Source organism: Molossus molossus, unplaced genomic scaffold (genome assembly GCF_014108415.1).
Source record: "Molossus molossus isolate mMolMol1 unplaced genomic scaffold, mMolMol1.p scaffold_m16_p_6, whole genome shotgun sequence".
NCBI classification, from domain to species: domain Eukaryota; kingdom Metazoa; phylum Chordata; class Mammalia; order Chiroptera; family Molossidae; genus Molossus; species Molossus molossus.
Window position 1 is genome coordinate 44,461,634 of NW_023425399.1, and position 16,668 is coordinate 44,478,301.

General features: G+C 38.8%; 1 protein-coding gene across 1 annotated transcript in view; it reads left to right on the forward strand.

Moving 5' to 3' along the window:
- CFAP61 (cilia and flagella associated protein 61) overlaps window positions 1-16,668 on the forward strand; it is a 551,989-nt gene that overhangs the window by 355,961 nt on the left and 179,360 nt on the right. The window contains exon 20 of the mRNA XM_036245530.1: window positions 5,190-5,364. Within this exon, the coding sequence (XP_036101423.1) occupies window positions 5,190-5,364 (175 nt within the window). The remainder of the gene's footprint in view (window positions 1-5,189; window positions 5,365-16,668) is intronic.

Here is a 16,668-nt window from a genome sequence, read left to right on the forward strand (position 1 = left end):
CATTAAGCTCTTGCCCTTTTTACAACAGGAGAAATGAAATGAAGAGGTGGCAAGAGAGTTCCAATTTAATTTTTCCAGGACATAAAAACTAAAGGCACATAGAGTGATACCAAAAAAAGCCACTAAATTCACTTGAAGTTGAGGGGCCCAGTTCTTATTTCTTGTCCTATTCGCTTCTCCAATTTTCTCATGGTTTTGTCCCAATTTCATAATTTACAAAAAAAAAATCCCCACAACAAATTCAAATGATGAAAATAAAGCAGAAATCCCAAACAAGAAGATAACCTATTATAAAATATAATTACAAGCCTTAACCTCTAATCAGACCTTTAAATGGCATGTATCATTTTACAATATTATGCAATATTTTTGATATCCAAGTGCATATCACTTAATATTTTTATCAGATAATCAATGCACAAGATAAAACATTTAATTGTACTGCAGGGTTGCAAGTGAGGAGGGCTGTTCTCTACTCGCAAGCCAGCGGCAACCACTTAGAGGCATGTCTATTAGTTCTTCAATACTTTTACCCCTGAACTCCAAATAATGCATTTATTGATGTTTTTTTTCTTGATCTGTCAACTTCTGACATTATCTATGACCTTTCCATTTGGAAAATGAAGATTTATCTAGTTCATGTTCAGTACCCTCAGACTCCCTTCCCCACCTTGCCTATTGATTTGATTATTTTTATTGGTGAGCACATGATGGTCCTGAAACCACTCTGAAACAGCTTACAACTGAGGTCTCTGAGCCACTCTCCAGGGCTCGTGGAGAATCATTCAGAGAGGGAGAAATGCCTGCCCCATGCCTGGATTTGGGTTATCTCAAAAAAAAGGAAGAATAAAGAATTGTCAACTCAAATTCAAATGAGTCTGGTACTGACTATGAAAAGACCATGATAGGGACTCTCAAAGGGGTGACTCTCACTAGAAGCCAGCAGGCAGGGCATCATCCAACCTGGCGAGTTATGGTGAGCTTGGTGTGGGTCAGCAATATGATATGGTCTCCATGGAGCCTAATGACATCTTAGATTGGGTAAATAATAGCATAGTATCTAGAATGGTGCAGCCCCAGGAGAGAGCTTGCTACAAACAGGTAGAAAAGAGAGTTGTGCACACCTCTTATGAAGATGATGAGCCTCTTCCATGCTGAACATGATCATGTCAAAGAACATGTCACAAAAACAGAAGTACACCTGGAGTATTATATTTCCTGAAGTCACATTTAGGAATGGAAGAACAAGCTGAAAGCACATCCAAAAACTCAAAGACAACCAAGATTTTTAGCCAGAAAGGTGAAGATTCAGGATAGTAATTCTGAAAAACTTGAAGCGTTTTCATGTAGAATACCATTTAGACTTGTACATCATGGCCCTGGAAAGCTGAATTAAGACAGATCACCAGAAAAGATGGGAATGCAGTATTGATTCATCTTAAGAAACAACTTCCTAAGAGTCAGGGTCTTCTCCAAAAGGAAATATCCAGCCCCCAGAGACACCGAGATGCCTCTGTGGAGGCCTCATAAGTGTTTTATCATTGCCATTTGCCACACATGTGTTAACTGATATATTTTTGGGGTAACTCTCTGAGGTTCATGCACTTTCTTTCCCATTTAAAAAATGAGGGATCCAAGGTGCAGTGAAGCTGAGGTAGTCTGTCCAATGTCAGACAATGACAAAGTGACAGACTAGGAACCCTGGTGGTCTGACTCCAGAGCACAAGTTCTTTATCACTGCCTTTGTCTCTCTCCTCCCCATCTCCTTGCTCTTTCTTCCTTCTTCCCTCCCTTCCTCTCTCACAGATGTGGTCCAGGGATTATACTCAATGGCTTTTAAAAGTATTTACAAGACAGAAATTCTAGAATTCACTGTTTATAGCTAGAGTAAAAAAATAAGTTTATTTTTTCTCTCATTAGAAGTATCTGGAGAAAAGCAACTCGGGTCTGGTAAGGTAGCTCCCTGGTGTCATCAGGAAACCAGGCCCTTCTATATTTTGTTCTTCCATCTTTAATACATTGCTTCCATCCTCAACATCTTAAAGTGGTTGCTGTGGCTTCAGCCATTCCATTTGCAAGAAGCAGGAAAGAGGAAGGACTAGAGCAAAATGACTTTTTATGTTGTTCCCACCCAAGGACTCCTTTCCAATATGAGTTGGAAAAATAATTTTTTATCCAGGCATATTTCCCAGGAATCTGTTACTAAGAAAGAAAGGGAGACAGGATATTAAGTAAGCCACCAGTAGTCCCTGCCACTGTTATTAACTTGCTGATATGGGGTGGCCAATAGGCAGCCAGTGATGCTGGCAGTGTTCAATCCGGAATTGTCTGATGGAACAGTGAAAAGTTGTCTGCTATTCTCCATTCACAAGTTAGTGGCAGAAAACTCTCATTTTGATAGCCAGCATTGGTGGTACTTCATTAAGTATAGCCATGCCTTCCTTTTACTCTTTATTCTCTCCTTTACTTTGATGACACAATATGAATTTTTCCATAGATCTTTTTTTTTTTTTTTTTTTTTTCCCAGTACGTGCCCCTAGTGGGAACCGAACCCGGGACTCTCTGGTCCGCAGGCCAATGCTCCAACCGCTGAGCCAAACCAGCCAGGGCCCATATATCTTTTTTGATTTATTGAGTTCTGTTAAACTCTGGATAGACAGATTAATTGTCCTGGGGATTTAAAATCCTAGTTTCAGTTTTGCCTATTCTGTGACAATGCTATTTTGTGAAATGAAAAAATATATTATCCCATTAATTTTTCTTTAATTTCTCTAATTCTTTATAGTTTAGAAGTGTATAAAAATGCCACATACTTCAGTACACACAGGAATTATATGGGTTGTGAAAATACAATTATATTTCAGGATTGTAGTAAGCTAATTTTCATTTTGGACCTAATTCTTTTTTTTTTCCCCTTCTCTTCCTTGTTTTTTAAACTATATACCCACTCTTTGAAACAATAACTAGTGAAAGTTTTATTACTTAAATAGCTCTCAATTTGTTCTTTAGCCCTGACATTTTCTGCCAAGGACTCTTCCTGATTTGTTAAAACATAACTTACTAAACTGGTATGTTACCCAAATTTCATTTTCATTTATACTACAGTGCTTATTATAGTTCTGGTGAGATTTCAAACCTCCAAAGCACAGTATTTAATATTGTACACTTAAAACCATTCACCTAAGTCTTTAGTGGACTTCTTTTATAATAACTATAAATACAATAATACCAGAATTTTAGTGTGATATGGCTAAACAAACTATATTGCTAATAAGATAATTTTACCTCCACAATTTTAGTTGCAGTAAATGACCACTACTAATTGGGTTGGGTTTTCTTTTTACTAAATAAAATATTACTGCAGCTTCTTAATGGAGACAAGTTAAGAAATTTAGTTAATCCAGTTTGAAATGGAATTAAATACATCACAGTAATGTACCATGGTCTTACCTCCATTTCTTTGGAGGAAGAATATAATCAAAAACTTTTCTAAATGTCATCTGGGTTTTAGTGAAGCCCCATTTGTTCCAGCATTCACATCTACTCCGCATAACAAAGATTTGTCAAGAGACAAGAACTTCCTCTGAACCCATATTTGTCTCTGCTACAAGTGAACTTTTTGCCCATCATAGCTGAGAACACCCCTGCTTTATAGTCCCAAGGCCTTGTGCCATGAGAATGTAAGACAGCTGGTGCAAGTTTTCTAACTGAGGCCTCAAGTTGCCTTTAAGTTTGCTTGTCGTGCTGGCCTCATTAACTTCCACATAATCACCTAGCCACCAAATATAAATCAGGGTGGTAAAAGTGGTGGCCCATGGGGCAAACTCACTCCACTGTACTGTTTCACTTGGCTTTCACAGTGGTGTTTGTTTGATTTTAATTTGGACTGAAATGATAAAAAATAATCAAGAATCCACTGGGAAAAAAAGTATCTAGCATTTCTTGAGAAATCAGATCTGCCATACTGAATCCATACTCTATCCTGGAAACAACGGATGGAGTTGAGTTATGGCTAAACTCTCTGACCAGGGCACAAACCCTTCAGTTTGCCACAGTGTCCCTGACACTAAGGGCAAGTGTCAGCATCATCCTTCACTGTTTTTTTACTGTTGCTTTCCTTACAGTGTCTGTTTCCACTCTATGTTAAAGTGAGAATAGAAATTGTACTGAGAGGGCTCTGTGTTGAGAGATAGGAGGAGATGGGGATGAGAGAGAGATAGTAAATTTGAGGGAGAGGATGTCTTTCTAACAAAGCAAAGAAAAATCCTACAATTTTCATAAGTAAATAGTAGTCCACTTTCCTCATTTACTTCTCTGCCTAGACCCCATATGCACTTGGATTTCAACCCCTGATATAATTGCTTCTGTGTAGATTATTCTTACCAAAAGTGGGCATACCAACCCAGTTCTATGTGTTTTTCCACAGCTTCACTGCCTTTGCAGGAAGAGGTAGATTTTAGGTTTCCTCCTCTTGACCCTGGGCAGACCTCTATGATGACCTCCATGAATATAATATGGTGGAAGAGACACCATTAGAATTGCAAGATGAGACTAGAAATGAACATAGGGTTGTCTGGACTGAATTTCTCTCTCAAGACACTTGCCCTGGTAACCCAGCCAACCATGTTGTGAGGAAGCTCAAACCACATGGAGAGGTTATATGTGGATGTTCCAGCCAACATCCCCAGCTAAGATCCCAACTCACAGCCAGCATCAACTGCTACACATATAATGGCAACTTTTTGTCATTTTTTAATACCCAGTATGTTTTCTGGGGGAAAGAAAAAGGATTGAGATAGTTACCTCCAAATGATTCCAACCCCTAGCCATCAAGTCACCCCCAGCCTTCAAGTCTTCCCACTAAAGACTCTGACATTGTTCAACAGAGAAAAACTGTTCCCCACCTTGCCCTGTCTGAATTACTGACCTTCAGAATATGTAAGCCTGTTTTGCACCATTGACTTTTGGAACAATTTTGTTATACAGCATCATATAGTCAGAGCAACTTCTTTTGAGAATTAGCTCTAAGTGGTCATCATGCTTGTTTGTTTCAATTAAAACAATTGTATCTGGGAACAGAAAAAGACATGCCTATACTAGGCATTGCTATGTTTGTTTATATATTTAGTACTTTGTCTGTGCTTCACCTGTTACCACTGAAATAATCATTTCTCTGTAACATATCCCAGGTCCCATGCCCTACAGGGGCTGATATTAGTCAACACCTGACAAACAGAGAGATTCCAAACAGCTGTAAGCAGCAATACACTGGTACAGTTCCTAGTAATCATTTTACTCTCAATGATGAAGAAGACTGCTTGAAGGCCCTGGCTTGGATAAGAAACAACTCCATCATCACAGAAGGTAAGGATACTGGTAACTGCACATCTTTTCAGAACAGTGTCGTGTTTTTAAATAATGAATCTCATTTTTTATTTAGTTCCAGTATATAATTAGTGTCTAATTAATTCCAAGCAAATCATTCATCTGTCATGCTTTGTTTTCCAGATTAATTTACAACTTGTTGTCATTTTTGGATACCCAGCATGTTTGCTGGGGGAAAGAAAAAGGCTTGAGATAGTTTAATTATCTATAATTATTTTATTATACAAAATGAATATCTGATGAGCAAAGCATGTCTAAAATAATTAACTAATTAAAGAATAATTTAATAAGCAAACATGTTTAGCAATTAATTATATAGAAAATATGTCTTCTTTTGTGAAGCTGAAAAGATTTGGGAAGAAAAAGAAAGATCTGTGTTGGAAGGGCTCTTTTCTTCTTTTTACAACCCATTGCTCTCTTTCTTGGTGCTGCAGTCCTTCCCACAAACACACATTCAAGTTGTGTGTCACTTTTTGAATCAAAATGAGAGCATAAAACATTTGTACAAATAACTCTGCCACCCAAAAGTGTTTATTCAAGCTTCATCCTCTCTATTGCTTGAATTAAATTAAAGTTGCTTGACTAATAAACCAACCAAAGCAGGGCCTGGTTACCTATTTGTCCTTTATTGAAACCTGGAAGTAAAGTTCTGGAGAAGATATTGCAGCCCCTTAATTTTACTTAAAGCTCCTGGAGGGTCAATAACTTAGTTGGGTTATACAACCACCTATGGAGAGTTGAGATTCTATTCCAGACCTTGGATTCAGTTCAGGGATGTAAAAATCACTAAATGCCCAGGATGTGGAGATCAATATGCAAAATTAAATATATAAGTGTATTTAACGTATATATTTAAATATAATATAATTATATTAGTTAATATAATTATTGTATTACAACTAAATATAGTTTTTTCTGATTTTGGCTGGAAAATTTAGTTATTAGTTTAATTTTATCAAGTTAATATAAATACTATGTTATAAAATTACTAATGTATTACATTAAAAATAAAACATAAGTATCAAATAAAATTTAATATATTGCTGGATTTAGTGTGCTAATACTTTATAGGCTACTTGCATCTAAATTCATAAGTAAGATTGGCCTGTAGTTTTCTCTTTTATGCTTTATTTTTCAAGTTTTTGGAATCAAGTGTATACTAGTCCCACAAAGTGTTTTTTGGGAAGTTTGTTTATTTTTCTAGGGTCTGAAATGTTTCATGTAACCTAAAAATTGAACAGAAATCACCCATAAAACCAACAGGGTCTGGAACCTTTGGGAAAAGTTAGAATATATAGATATATACTGGAGGCCAGGTTTGAAACGTGTCAAAGTATTTGCATCAGAACTTGGTATTACTTACAGTTTTGCATGTGTATGTGTTTAAACCTGTTTCAACATTTTAATCATTCTTTAATCTCGACCTACATAGACCTAGGGAATTCTCTAATCTGGAGGTCAGCAGACTTTTATTATAAGGGCCAGACTGTAAATATTTTAGATTTTGAAAGACATATGGTCTCTGTCCCAGTGACTCAACTCTGCCATTATAGCAAGAAAGCAGCATAGACAATATGTCAATGAATGGGCATGGCTGTGTTCCAATAAATTTTACGTATTTACAAAGATAGGTGATGAGCCGTAGTTTGCAGAAGTCTGTTTTTATCCACACAATTTATGACAAAGCATTACCGTCTCATCAAATCCAGATGTCAAAATGTACCTTAAACTCCCTGAAAACCTAAAAGCATGTATTAGGACTGTGTATAATCCTATTATAATGCAGGGCTTTATATTAGGACTAAGGAACATTTTAACAAGAAAGGGGGCTTTGAAATTAGCAATGCAAGTTTTTAAGGTTGACGGTATATGGCAGAGAATTTAGAAATCTCAAATCAAGAAGCACTGTACTCTCTTCTTCAGATGCCTCTTTTGTACTCTTGGTTCTTAGATGGGCAAAGATCACCAGTGCTATTCTGTTGAGTTGACAAGTTATCACAGATGGTGATACTCTGGTGCCCACTTAAAGAGAAATGCTTTTGTAAGATTTAAGTATGTGTCCAATTAGCCACTGCATAAAACCACTCTGGGTGCCTGGTTTTGTCAACCAAACAGCCTGGATAAGAAGGATGTAAACATTAGTTTTTTTGTCTTAAATGTAGGCTATTTTCCCCCAGGTTTAGTGTTTTATAACATTCCAAAAGCATCTCCCAGGTAGGTGCTTTTAATGTTAAATGCTGGCCCCAGGATCTGGGAGGCATTTGAGATATCTGACCTGACCAAGTTAATTAAACTCTGTGCATTGGTCCTTTTCAAATCACTTCTCATGTAAGGAAGGTTAGAAAGAAAAATGTTAAATCCTGCCTTAAGGAGCTCTTTCTCTGTGTAGCTTTTCCATAATTAGAGTTATATTAAGATTTGAATTTAATTAGTCCCTTTCTGGATAATATCTTCCTCATATGGGCTGTTGTGAGATAAATGAGATAAGGTATAACATGTCCAACTCAAAATAGTGTCTCATACATAGTGAGAGTTCAATAGTGTAGGTTGCTATAAGCATTACTATTGCTACTACTACATGTGATGAAGTTAGTGCTACTTACTGAAGTTTCCCCAGATTGAAAATCTCAGCTTCTGCTGTCCTGGTGATAACACAGCCTAGGACACAGTCTCTACACAAAAGATAGGGATCTGTGCACACCACCAGGTGGAGAGGCACCTGGCTTTAATGAGAGCCCTGAAGACTGTAAAGTTTGGAGAAGCCTTCCTGAGAAAAGAGGATTGGAGCTCAGCCTTAAAGAAAGGCAGGACAACCAAACTGAGAGAGAAGTTGCATGATGGTACCTGAAGCTAGAAACTGGAAGTCTAGCACATCATGACAAATAACGAGCAGGGCTTTGTTCCTATATTCATTACTACCCCTCCACCTGTGAGTTATTGCTTCCTTTTCATGTCACCTTAATAAAACCAGGAAGAATGTGGACATTTATCATGAGAGTTAGCTTTTGCTCCTTCAGGGCTAAATTTTCCCTTCTCAACAGTTCAGGGTGGGGTTGGTGGGAGATTGCTGAGGATAGGGCCCTTCCCACGAGTCTGAGAAAAAAATCTCCTGTGTCTCATTGGCTATAATGAGATATCCATCCAAGAATCACACCCAGAATCCTGAGAAATGCCAGGCCTTATTTTGCTGAAGCACAGGGACTTGAGGGGAAGAACTTGTTTGCTGAGGGATTGTTCTAGAAGGGCAATTGGATGCTGGGAAAGTAGAAACAATGGACGGTCACTAGGAGGAGGCTTTCTTTCCTCTGAATTTCTGTCCATTGAAACTACATAGATACCACCCCCAAGTATCACCACTCTCCTCCCAGTTGCTGTTTTATCACTCCTTCCTCTGCATCCACAGGAGAAACAGTGGTTCTGTGATGGAATTAGTCCAGTGTGAAGGAAATGATTTTCTGGGCTCTAGAGTTCGATGGGTTTACAGAAGTCAATTATCCTAACCTATTAGAACTGCTCCAGTATCCCACAGAATAGCTGATGTCATGGGCTCAAAATCTGTTGTCAAGTGCAAACAAAATCAAACCTGGAGGGTTCAGCCATGAGAGGGCAGCAGTGGGGTGTGGGGTGGGGCGGGGTAAGGGGATTCAAATAGAACCCAACAACCTTATACATTATAACAGCTTATGGCATTAATTGAAACCAATCGAAATGTATCTGTTATTACCTCTGTACCTTGCATGAAAATGAAAAGTAGAATAAAAGTTAAAAATAACTGCCATAATGGCACAAAATGGATCAATTATTTTCTCCTTTAGCTAAACACGGTTTACTGCCTAATTAAAAGCATGTTTGTAGGAAAAGTATAACATTAAAATTCCAGTGCTGAATCACCAAAGCCTTTTTAAAGTTATATCTAATGTATTCTTCCCTTTTTATTTGGCAGAGCAAAATGTGACAGGTCAGGTTTGAGTCATAGAGTTCTTATGATTTGACTTATAAAAAATAAAAAGAGCATTCTCTGGTCTATTCCTGGACGTGATATGTTTATTTTAAATTTAAATCATTTATTTTATTTTTGAATTTTAGTTGACATACAATATTATATATTCAGGTATAAATACCAGTGATTAGACATTATATAACTTACTAAGTAATCATGCCAATAAATCTAATACCCACCTGACATCATTATTAGAATATTATTGACTATATTCCCTATGCTGTAGTTTAAATCTCGATCACTATTCTGTAATAACCAATTTGTACTTTTGTGTGTGTGTGTGTGTCTCATTTATTTATTTTATTATTTATTTATTTATTTATTTATTTATTTATGTTACAGAAGTTTCTCCTTTTCCCTCCACTGATTCCCTCCTCCCCATCCTCCCTGCTCTGTCCCCAGCTTTGTTGTCCATGTCCATTGTTCATGCATACATGCATATAAGTTCTGTGGTTTACCTCTCCCCCAAAACCCCATCTTCTGGGGATTGTTAGTCTATACACCACTTCGACATCTCTACTACTAAGCCATTCCTCAGACTGTTATGTTCATTACATTCCACAAATAAGTGAGATAATATGATACTTGTCTTTCTCTGTTTGGCTTTTTTCGCTTAGGATGATACTTTCCAGGTCCCTCCATGTTGTCTCAAAGGATAAGAGACCATTTTTATTACAGCTGCATAGTACTCCATTGTGTATATATACCACTTTTTTTTTTTCCATTCGTCTACTGATGGACATTTGGGCTGTTTCCAGATCTTAGCAATTATAAATAGTGCTGCTATGAACATGGGAGTACATATATTCTTTGTGATTGGTGTGTCACGTTTCTTAGGGTATGTTCCTGGAAGTAGGATCACTGGGTCAAATAGCAGTTCAATTTTTAATTTTTTGAGGTAACACCATATTGTTTTCCATAGTGGCTGCACCAGTCTGCATTCCAACCAGCAGTGTCCTAGAGTCCCCTTTTCTCCACACCCTCGCCAACACTTGTTGTTTGATGATTTGTTGATGGCGGCCATTCTGACAGGTGTGAGGTGATACCTCATTGTTGTTTTAATTTGCATCTCTCTGATGATGAGTGATGTTGAGCATTTCTTTATATGTCTCTTAGCCACTTGTATGTCCTGTTTGGAGAGGTGTCTATTTAGTTCTGCCTATATTTTAGTTGGGTTCTTTGTCTTCCTTTTGTTGAGTTGTATGAGGAGTCTATATATATTGGAAATTAACCTCTTATCTGATATATCATTGGTAATTATGCTCTTCCATAAAGTGGGTTGCCTTTTCATTTTGATGATTGTATCTTTTGCTGTGCAGAAGCTTTTTAGTTTGATGTAGTCCCGTGTGTTCATTTTCTCCTTTGTTTCTGTTGCCTTAGGTAATGTATCAGTAAAAATTCTGCTGTGTATGATGTCTGAAATTTTATTGCCTACGTTTTCTTCTAGGATTTTTAAGGATTCATGAGTCACATTTAAGTCTTTTATCCGTTTTGAGTTTATTCTTGTGTATGGAGTAAGTTGATGGGTAGTTTCATTTTTTTTTTGCATGTAGCTGTCCAATTTTCCCAACAACATTGATTGAAGGGGCTGCCTTTACTCCACTGTATGCTCTTGCCACCCTTGTCTAACATTAATTGAGCATATTGTCTTGGTTCCATTTCTGGGTTCTCTATTCTGTACCATTGATCTACCTGCCTGTTCTTGTGCCAGTACCAGTCTCTTTTGATTACAGTGGCTTTGTAGTATAACCTGAAATCTGGTAATGTGATCCCTCCAACTTTGTTCTTTATTTTCAAGATTGCTGTGGCTATTCGAGGTCTTTTTGGGTTCCATATGAACTTTTGAAGTATTTGTTTTAGTTCTGTGAAGTATGTTGGTATTTTGATGGGGATTGCATTGAATCTACAGATTCCTTTGGGTAATATGGACATTTTAATGATGTTAATTCTTCCAATCCATGAACGAGGTATGTGCTTTCACGTTTTTATATTTTTCTCTATTTCTTTTCTCAAGGTCCTGTAGTTTTCTGCAAATGGCTCCTTTATTTCTTTGGTTAAGTTTATTCCTAGGTATCTTAATTTTTTTCCTGCAGTGGTAAATGGGATTGTTTTTTTTTAGTTTCTTTTTCTGTAGTTCATCACTGGTGTATAAGTATGCCATATTTCTTGACATTAATTTTGTATCCTGCTACTTTTCCAAATTCATTTATTAAGTCTGGTAGATTTTTGATGGAGTCTTTGAAATTTTCTATGTATAGTATCATATCATCTGCAAATAATGACAGTTTCATTTCTTCCTTTCCAATTTGGATCCCTTTTGTTTTTTCTTCCTGTCTGACTGCTGTGGCTAAGACTTCCAGTACTATGTTAAATAAGAGTGGCGAAAGTGGGCATCTTTGTCTTGTTCCTCTTTTTAAGGGAAATACTTTTAGTTTTTTTGCCCATTGAGTATGATGTTGGCTGTAGGTCTTTCATATATGGCCTTTATTATGTCGAGATAGGATCCCTCTATTCCCAGATTGCTGAGCATTTTTATCAGAAATGGGTGCTGGATTTTGTCAAATGCTTTTTCAGCGTCCATTGATATGATCATGATCTTTATCTTTTATTTTGTTTATGTGGTGTATCACATTTATTGATTTGCAAATATTGTGCCAGCCTTGCATCCCTGGGATGAATCCCACTTGGTCATGTGAATAATTTTTTTGATATATTGCTGGATTCGATTTGCTAGTATTTTGTTCAGGATTTTGGCATCTATGTTCATCATGGATATTGGCCTATAGTTTTCTTTCTTTGTAGTGTCTTTTTCTGGTTTTGGAATTGGAATTATGCTGGCCTCATAAAACAAGTTTGGAAGTCTTCCTTCTTCTTGAATTTTTTGAAATACTTTGAGGAGAAAGGGTAATAGTTCTTCTTTGAATTTTCTATAAAATTCCTCCATGAAGTCGTACGGTCTTGGGTTTTTGTTTGCTGGGAGAGTCTTGATTACATCTTCAATTTATTTTGTTGTTATTGGCCTGTTCAAGTTTTCTATCTCTTCCTGATCCAGTTTTGGGAGACCATGTGTCTCTAGAAATTTGTCCACATTACTTAGATTGTCAAATTTGTTTTCGTAGAATTGTTCATAATATTTGTTCACAATCCTTTGTATTTCTGTGGTGTCAGTTATTATTTCTCCTTTTTCATATCTGATTTTGTGTATTTGGGTTCTCTGTCTTTGTTTTTTTGTGAGTCTAGCTAAGGGTCCATCAATCTTATTTATCTTTTCAAAAACCAGCTCTTTCTTTCATTGATCCTTTGAATTGTTTGTTTGGTCTCCATGTCATTTATTTCTGCTCTGCTCTCTACTATTTCCTTTCTGTACTTGCTCTGGGGTTTTCTTTCTCTTTGCTTTCTAGTTCCTTAAATTGTGAGGTTAGATAGTCTGTTAAATTTTTTCTTGCTTCTTCAGGTAGGCCTGTAGTGCTATGAACTTGCTTCTCAGAACTGCTTTTGCTGCATCCCATAGATTTTGTGTGTTAATTCTCATTTGTTTCCAGGGAGTTTTTAATTTCTCCCTTGATTTCCTTGGTACCCCATTCATTGTTTTAATAACATGTTATTTAGCCTCCATGTGTTCCAATGTCTTTGCATGTTCTTGTTGCAATTGATTTCTAGTTTCATGCCATTGTGATCTGAGAAGATGCTTGATATGATTTTAATCTTCTTGAACTTGTAGAGACTTAGTTGTGCCCGAACATTTGGACTATCATTGAGAATGTCCCATGTGCACTTGAGAAGTATGTAAATTCTGCAGTTTTTGTGTGTAATTAGCTGTAGATATCTATTAAATCCATTTGATCTAGCGCTTCATTCAGAGTCTGTGTTTCCTTGTTAATTTTTGTCTAGAAGATCTATCCAGTGATGTGAGTGGGATATTGAAGTATCCTGCTATAGTTCTATTGCTGTTGATTTCTCCTTTGAAGTCCTCCAAAAAATTATTAACATATATTGTTGCTACTATATTGGGTGCATATAGGTTTACCAAGGTTATATCTTCCCGTTGGATAGATCCTTTCAATATGATGTAGTGGCCTTCTTTGTCTCTAGTTATGGCCTTCATTTTAAAATCTACTTTAACAGATATGAGTATTGCTACCCCAGCTTTTTTTGCTTTCTGCTTGCTTGAAAGATTTTTTTTCCATCCCTTCACTTTCAACCTATGTGAGTCTTTTGTTGAGAGGTGGGTCTCTTGTAAACAACATATATGTGAGTCATGCTTTCTTATCCAGTCAGCTACTCTGTGTCTTTTTATCGGAGCATTCAAACCATTCACATTTAAGGTGATAATTGATATGTACTTATTTATTGCCATTTTTGTTTAGTATTGTGATATTTTTCTTCCTGTTTCTTCTACTAATTACAGGAGTCCTTTTAGCATATCTTGCAGTGCTGGTTTGATGTTAATATATTCCCTTAACCTTTTATTATTATTATTATTTTATTTTATTTTTTTGGTCTAGAAAGCTCCTAATTTGACCTTCTGTTTTGAATGATAGCCTTGCTGGATAGAGTAGTCTTGGATTCAGAACCTTGTTGTTCATGACTTGGATTACTTCATGCCACTCCCTCCTGGCCTGTAGTGTTTCTGTTGAGAAGTCAGCTGAGCCCTGGCTGGTTTGGCTCAGCGGTTAAAGCGTCGGCCTGCAGTCCTGAGAAGTCAGCTGAGAGCCTTATGAGATTTCCTTTGTAGGTAACCTATTGCTTATCTATTGCTACCTTTAGGATTCTCTCTTTGTCTTTGATTTTTGGCATTTTGCCCTGGCCAGTTTGGCTCATTGGTTTTAATTACTATGTATCTTGGTGTGTGCCTATTTGGGTTCTTCTTACTTGGGGCTCTCTGTTCTTCTTGAACTTGAATGCTTTCTTTATTCACTATGTTACGAAAGTTTTTTGTCACTATTTCTTCAAATATATTCTCTAACCTTTGCCCATTTTCTTCCTGTTCGTGGACTCCTATGATGCGAATGTTATTATATTTCTAGTTGTCCCACAGTTCTCTTAAGCTGTCTTTCTATTTTTTTCCTTTTGATTTTCTGATTGGCTGATTTTTTTTCTGCCCTGTCTTCTAATTCACTGATCTGGTCCTCAGCTTCCCCTACTCTGCTGGTTAGTCCTTCCATTATGTTCTTTATTTCTGCTATGTTATTCTTCATTTCCACGTGGTTGGTTTTCAATGTTTCTATGTCCTTACTCATGTTGTTGAGCTTCCTCAAGATCATGGCTCTGAACTGTACCTCTGATAATTTGCTTAAATGCATTTCATTGACCTCATCTTGGATAGTGTTTTCTTGTTCTTTCATTTGTGATTTGTTTCTTTGTTTCAACATTTGGCTATTTCAGTGGATTTTGGAGACTGCCAAATTTTCTCTGTGGTTGTTGGTTGATGTTCTGCTGTTTGTAGCTCTCTGTACTGAGTTTGGATGAGCCTGGGTGGGCCCACATTAAACACCACTGTCGAGTCTTACATTCCTTGGTAGATTTGCAAGCCCAGGAAAGGTTCAGTTATCCTCTAGCTTTTTCCTGGTGGCTAGTAGTTTCAGTTATTCAGTGTCTTGGAATATAGCCCTGGTGTTTTTGCATAAGTGGATTTCCAGAGGGTGGGATACATGCTGATTGTTAATAAGCCTCAATTTGCATTTCCTTGCCTCACCTGGGAAAGCCTGAATCTCCAGGGCAGGCGGCTGCTGCTTTTCCCCACAGCTCTGTGAAGGAGCACACTGGCCACATTCCTTTGTGGCTGCAACTCAGCAAAAATTCTGCGTGCCCTACAAATTCTGGGTGCCCTGTCAGAGTTCAAGCACAGTCTTTGCTCCCTCTGTCATAGCCTCCAGATGAGTGGCTGTGGCTATTTTAGTGGTCTGTCCCAGCTCTCTGTGCTGTGGAGTGGGCTTGCTCTTTATTCTCCAAGGGCATTGCTCACAGCTAAGACTTCTGCTGTCCATGTGCTCCCAGCCTACCACCCTCTCACACTTCCCCAGATCCTACCAGTGTCCCTGGTTATATGATCCTGTCCTGCTGCTTTACTGTTGCTTTTTTCCAAGGATTTGTCTTTATTTTAGTTGTAATTACCATTTGGTCCTGGGAAATCGTCTGTGCAGCTTCCATTCACTCCACCTCCATTTTCACTTCCTATATGCTTATCTTGAGTGCAGCTGGGTTCCACAGGCCTCTCTGGTGCCCCCACACCCTGCAGGTCCTGCAGGTAACTGGATCGCACAGTCCCTTTGGGGACCAGGCTCTATGCCTATGTTATGGGCTGCTGGGTCTCACAAGCCTCTCAGTTGCTTCAGCACCCCGCAGGTCCCAAGGGTAACTGGATAGCACAGTCCCTGCTGAGACACACAGGCCTCTCTGGTGCTTCAGCATCCTCAGGTCCCATGGGTAACTGGATTACACAGTCCATGCTGGGTTGCACAGGCCTCTCTGGTGCCCCTGTATTCTTCTGTTCCCATGGGCAGGCAGCTGTATAGCACCAGTCCCTTTCTGGCTCCTGCTTCCCACAGCTCTTGTGGGCTACTGGGTCACACAGGCCTCTCTCTTGCCTTAACATCCCACAGGTCCCACAGGCAGGTGGCTAGATCACACCAGTCCCTCTTGGGCTCCAGCTTCCCACTGCTGTTGTCAGCTGCTGGGTAGCACAGGGTTCTCTGTTGCCCCAGAATGCCACAGGACCCAGGGACAGGCAGCTGGATCACACCAGCGCCTCTTGGGCTCCAGCTTCCCACTGCACTTATCACTTATGAGCTGGTGGACCACACAGGCCTTTGTGGAGCCCCAGGTCCCACTGCTGGTGGCTGGGGAGTGATACTGCCCTGTGGGCCTCAACTCCTGCTCAGCTTTTGCTGTAGTTTCTAGGGATGGGTCTCAGCTGCTGGTCTGTGCTTCTGTTGCCTAGGGATAGATGTCTGTTATCCAGCCTCTGTTGCTTGGGGTATATCTCGACTCTGATCGGGCTGCTACTGTGGGGGATGGTGCTGGGCACCTGGCTGTCCACAGCTTCCATGACCAGCACCTTGGGAGCTCCACTACTGTGCACCAGTCTGTGTTGACAGAAAGTGTCCACTGGTCCAATGGTGCCACGTGCGCTGGTGGGCCAGGTTACTGGGCCTAGACGCTCCCACTGCCTCCTCCCCAGGAAGACCCAGAATCTTCCAAAATGGTGGGACCTCTAGGTGGTGCAGGGAGAAGCGTCCTGAAGAGCCACTTACCATGGTAGCTGGCTCCTCCCGTCCACAGCA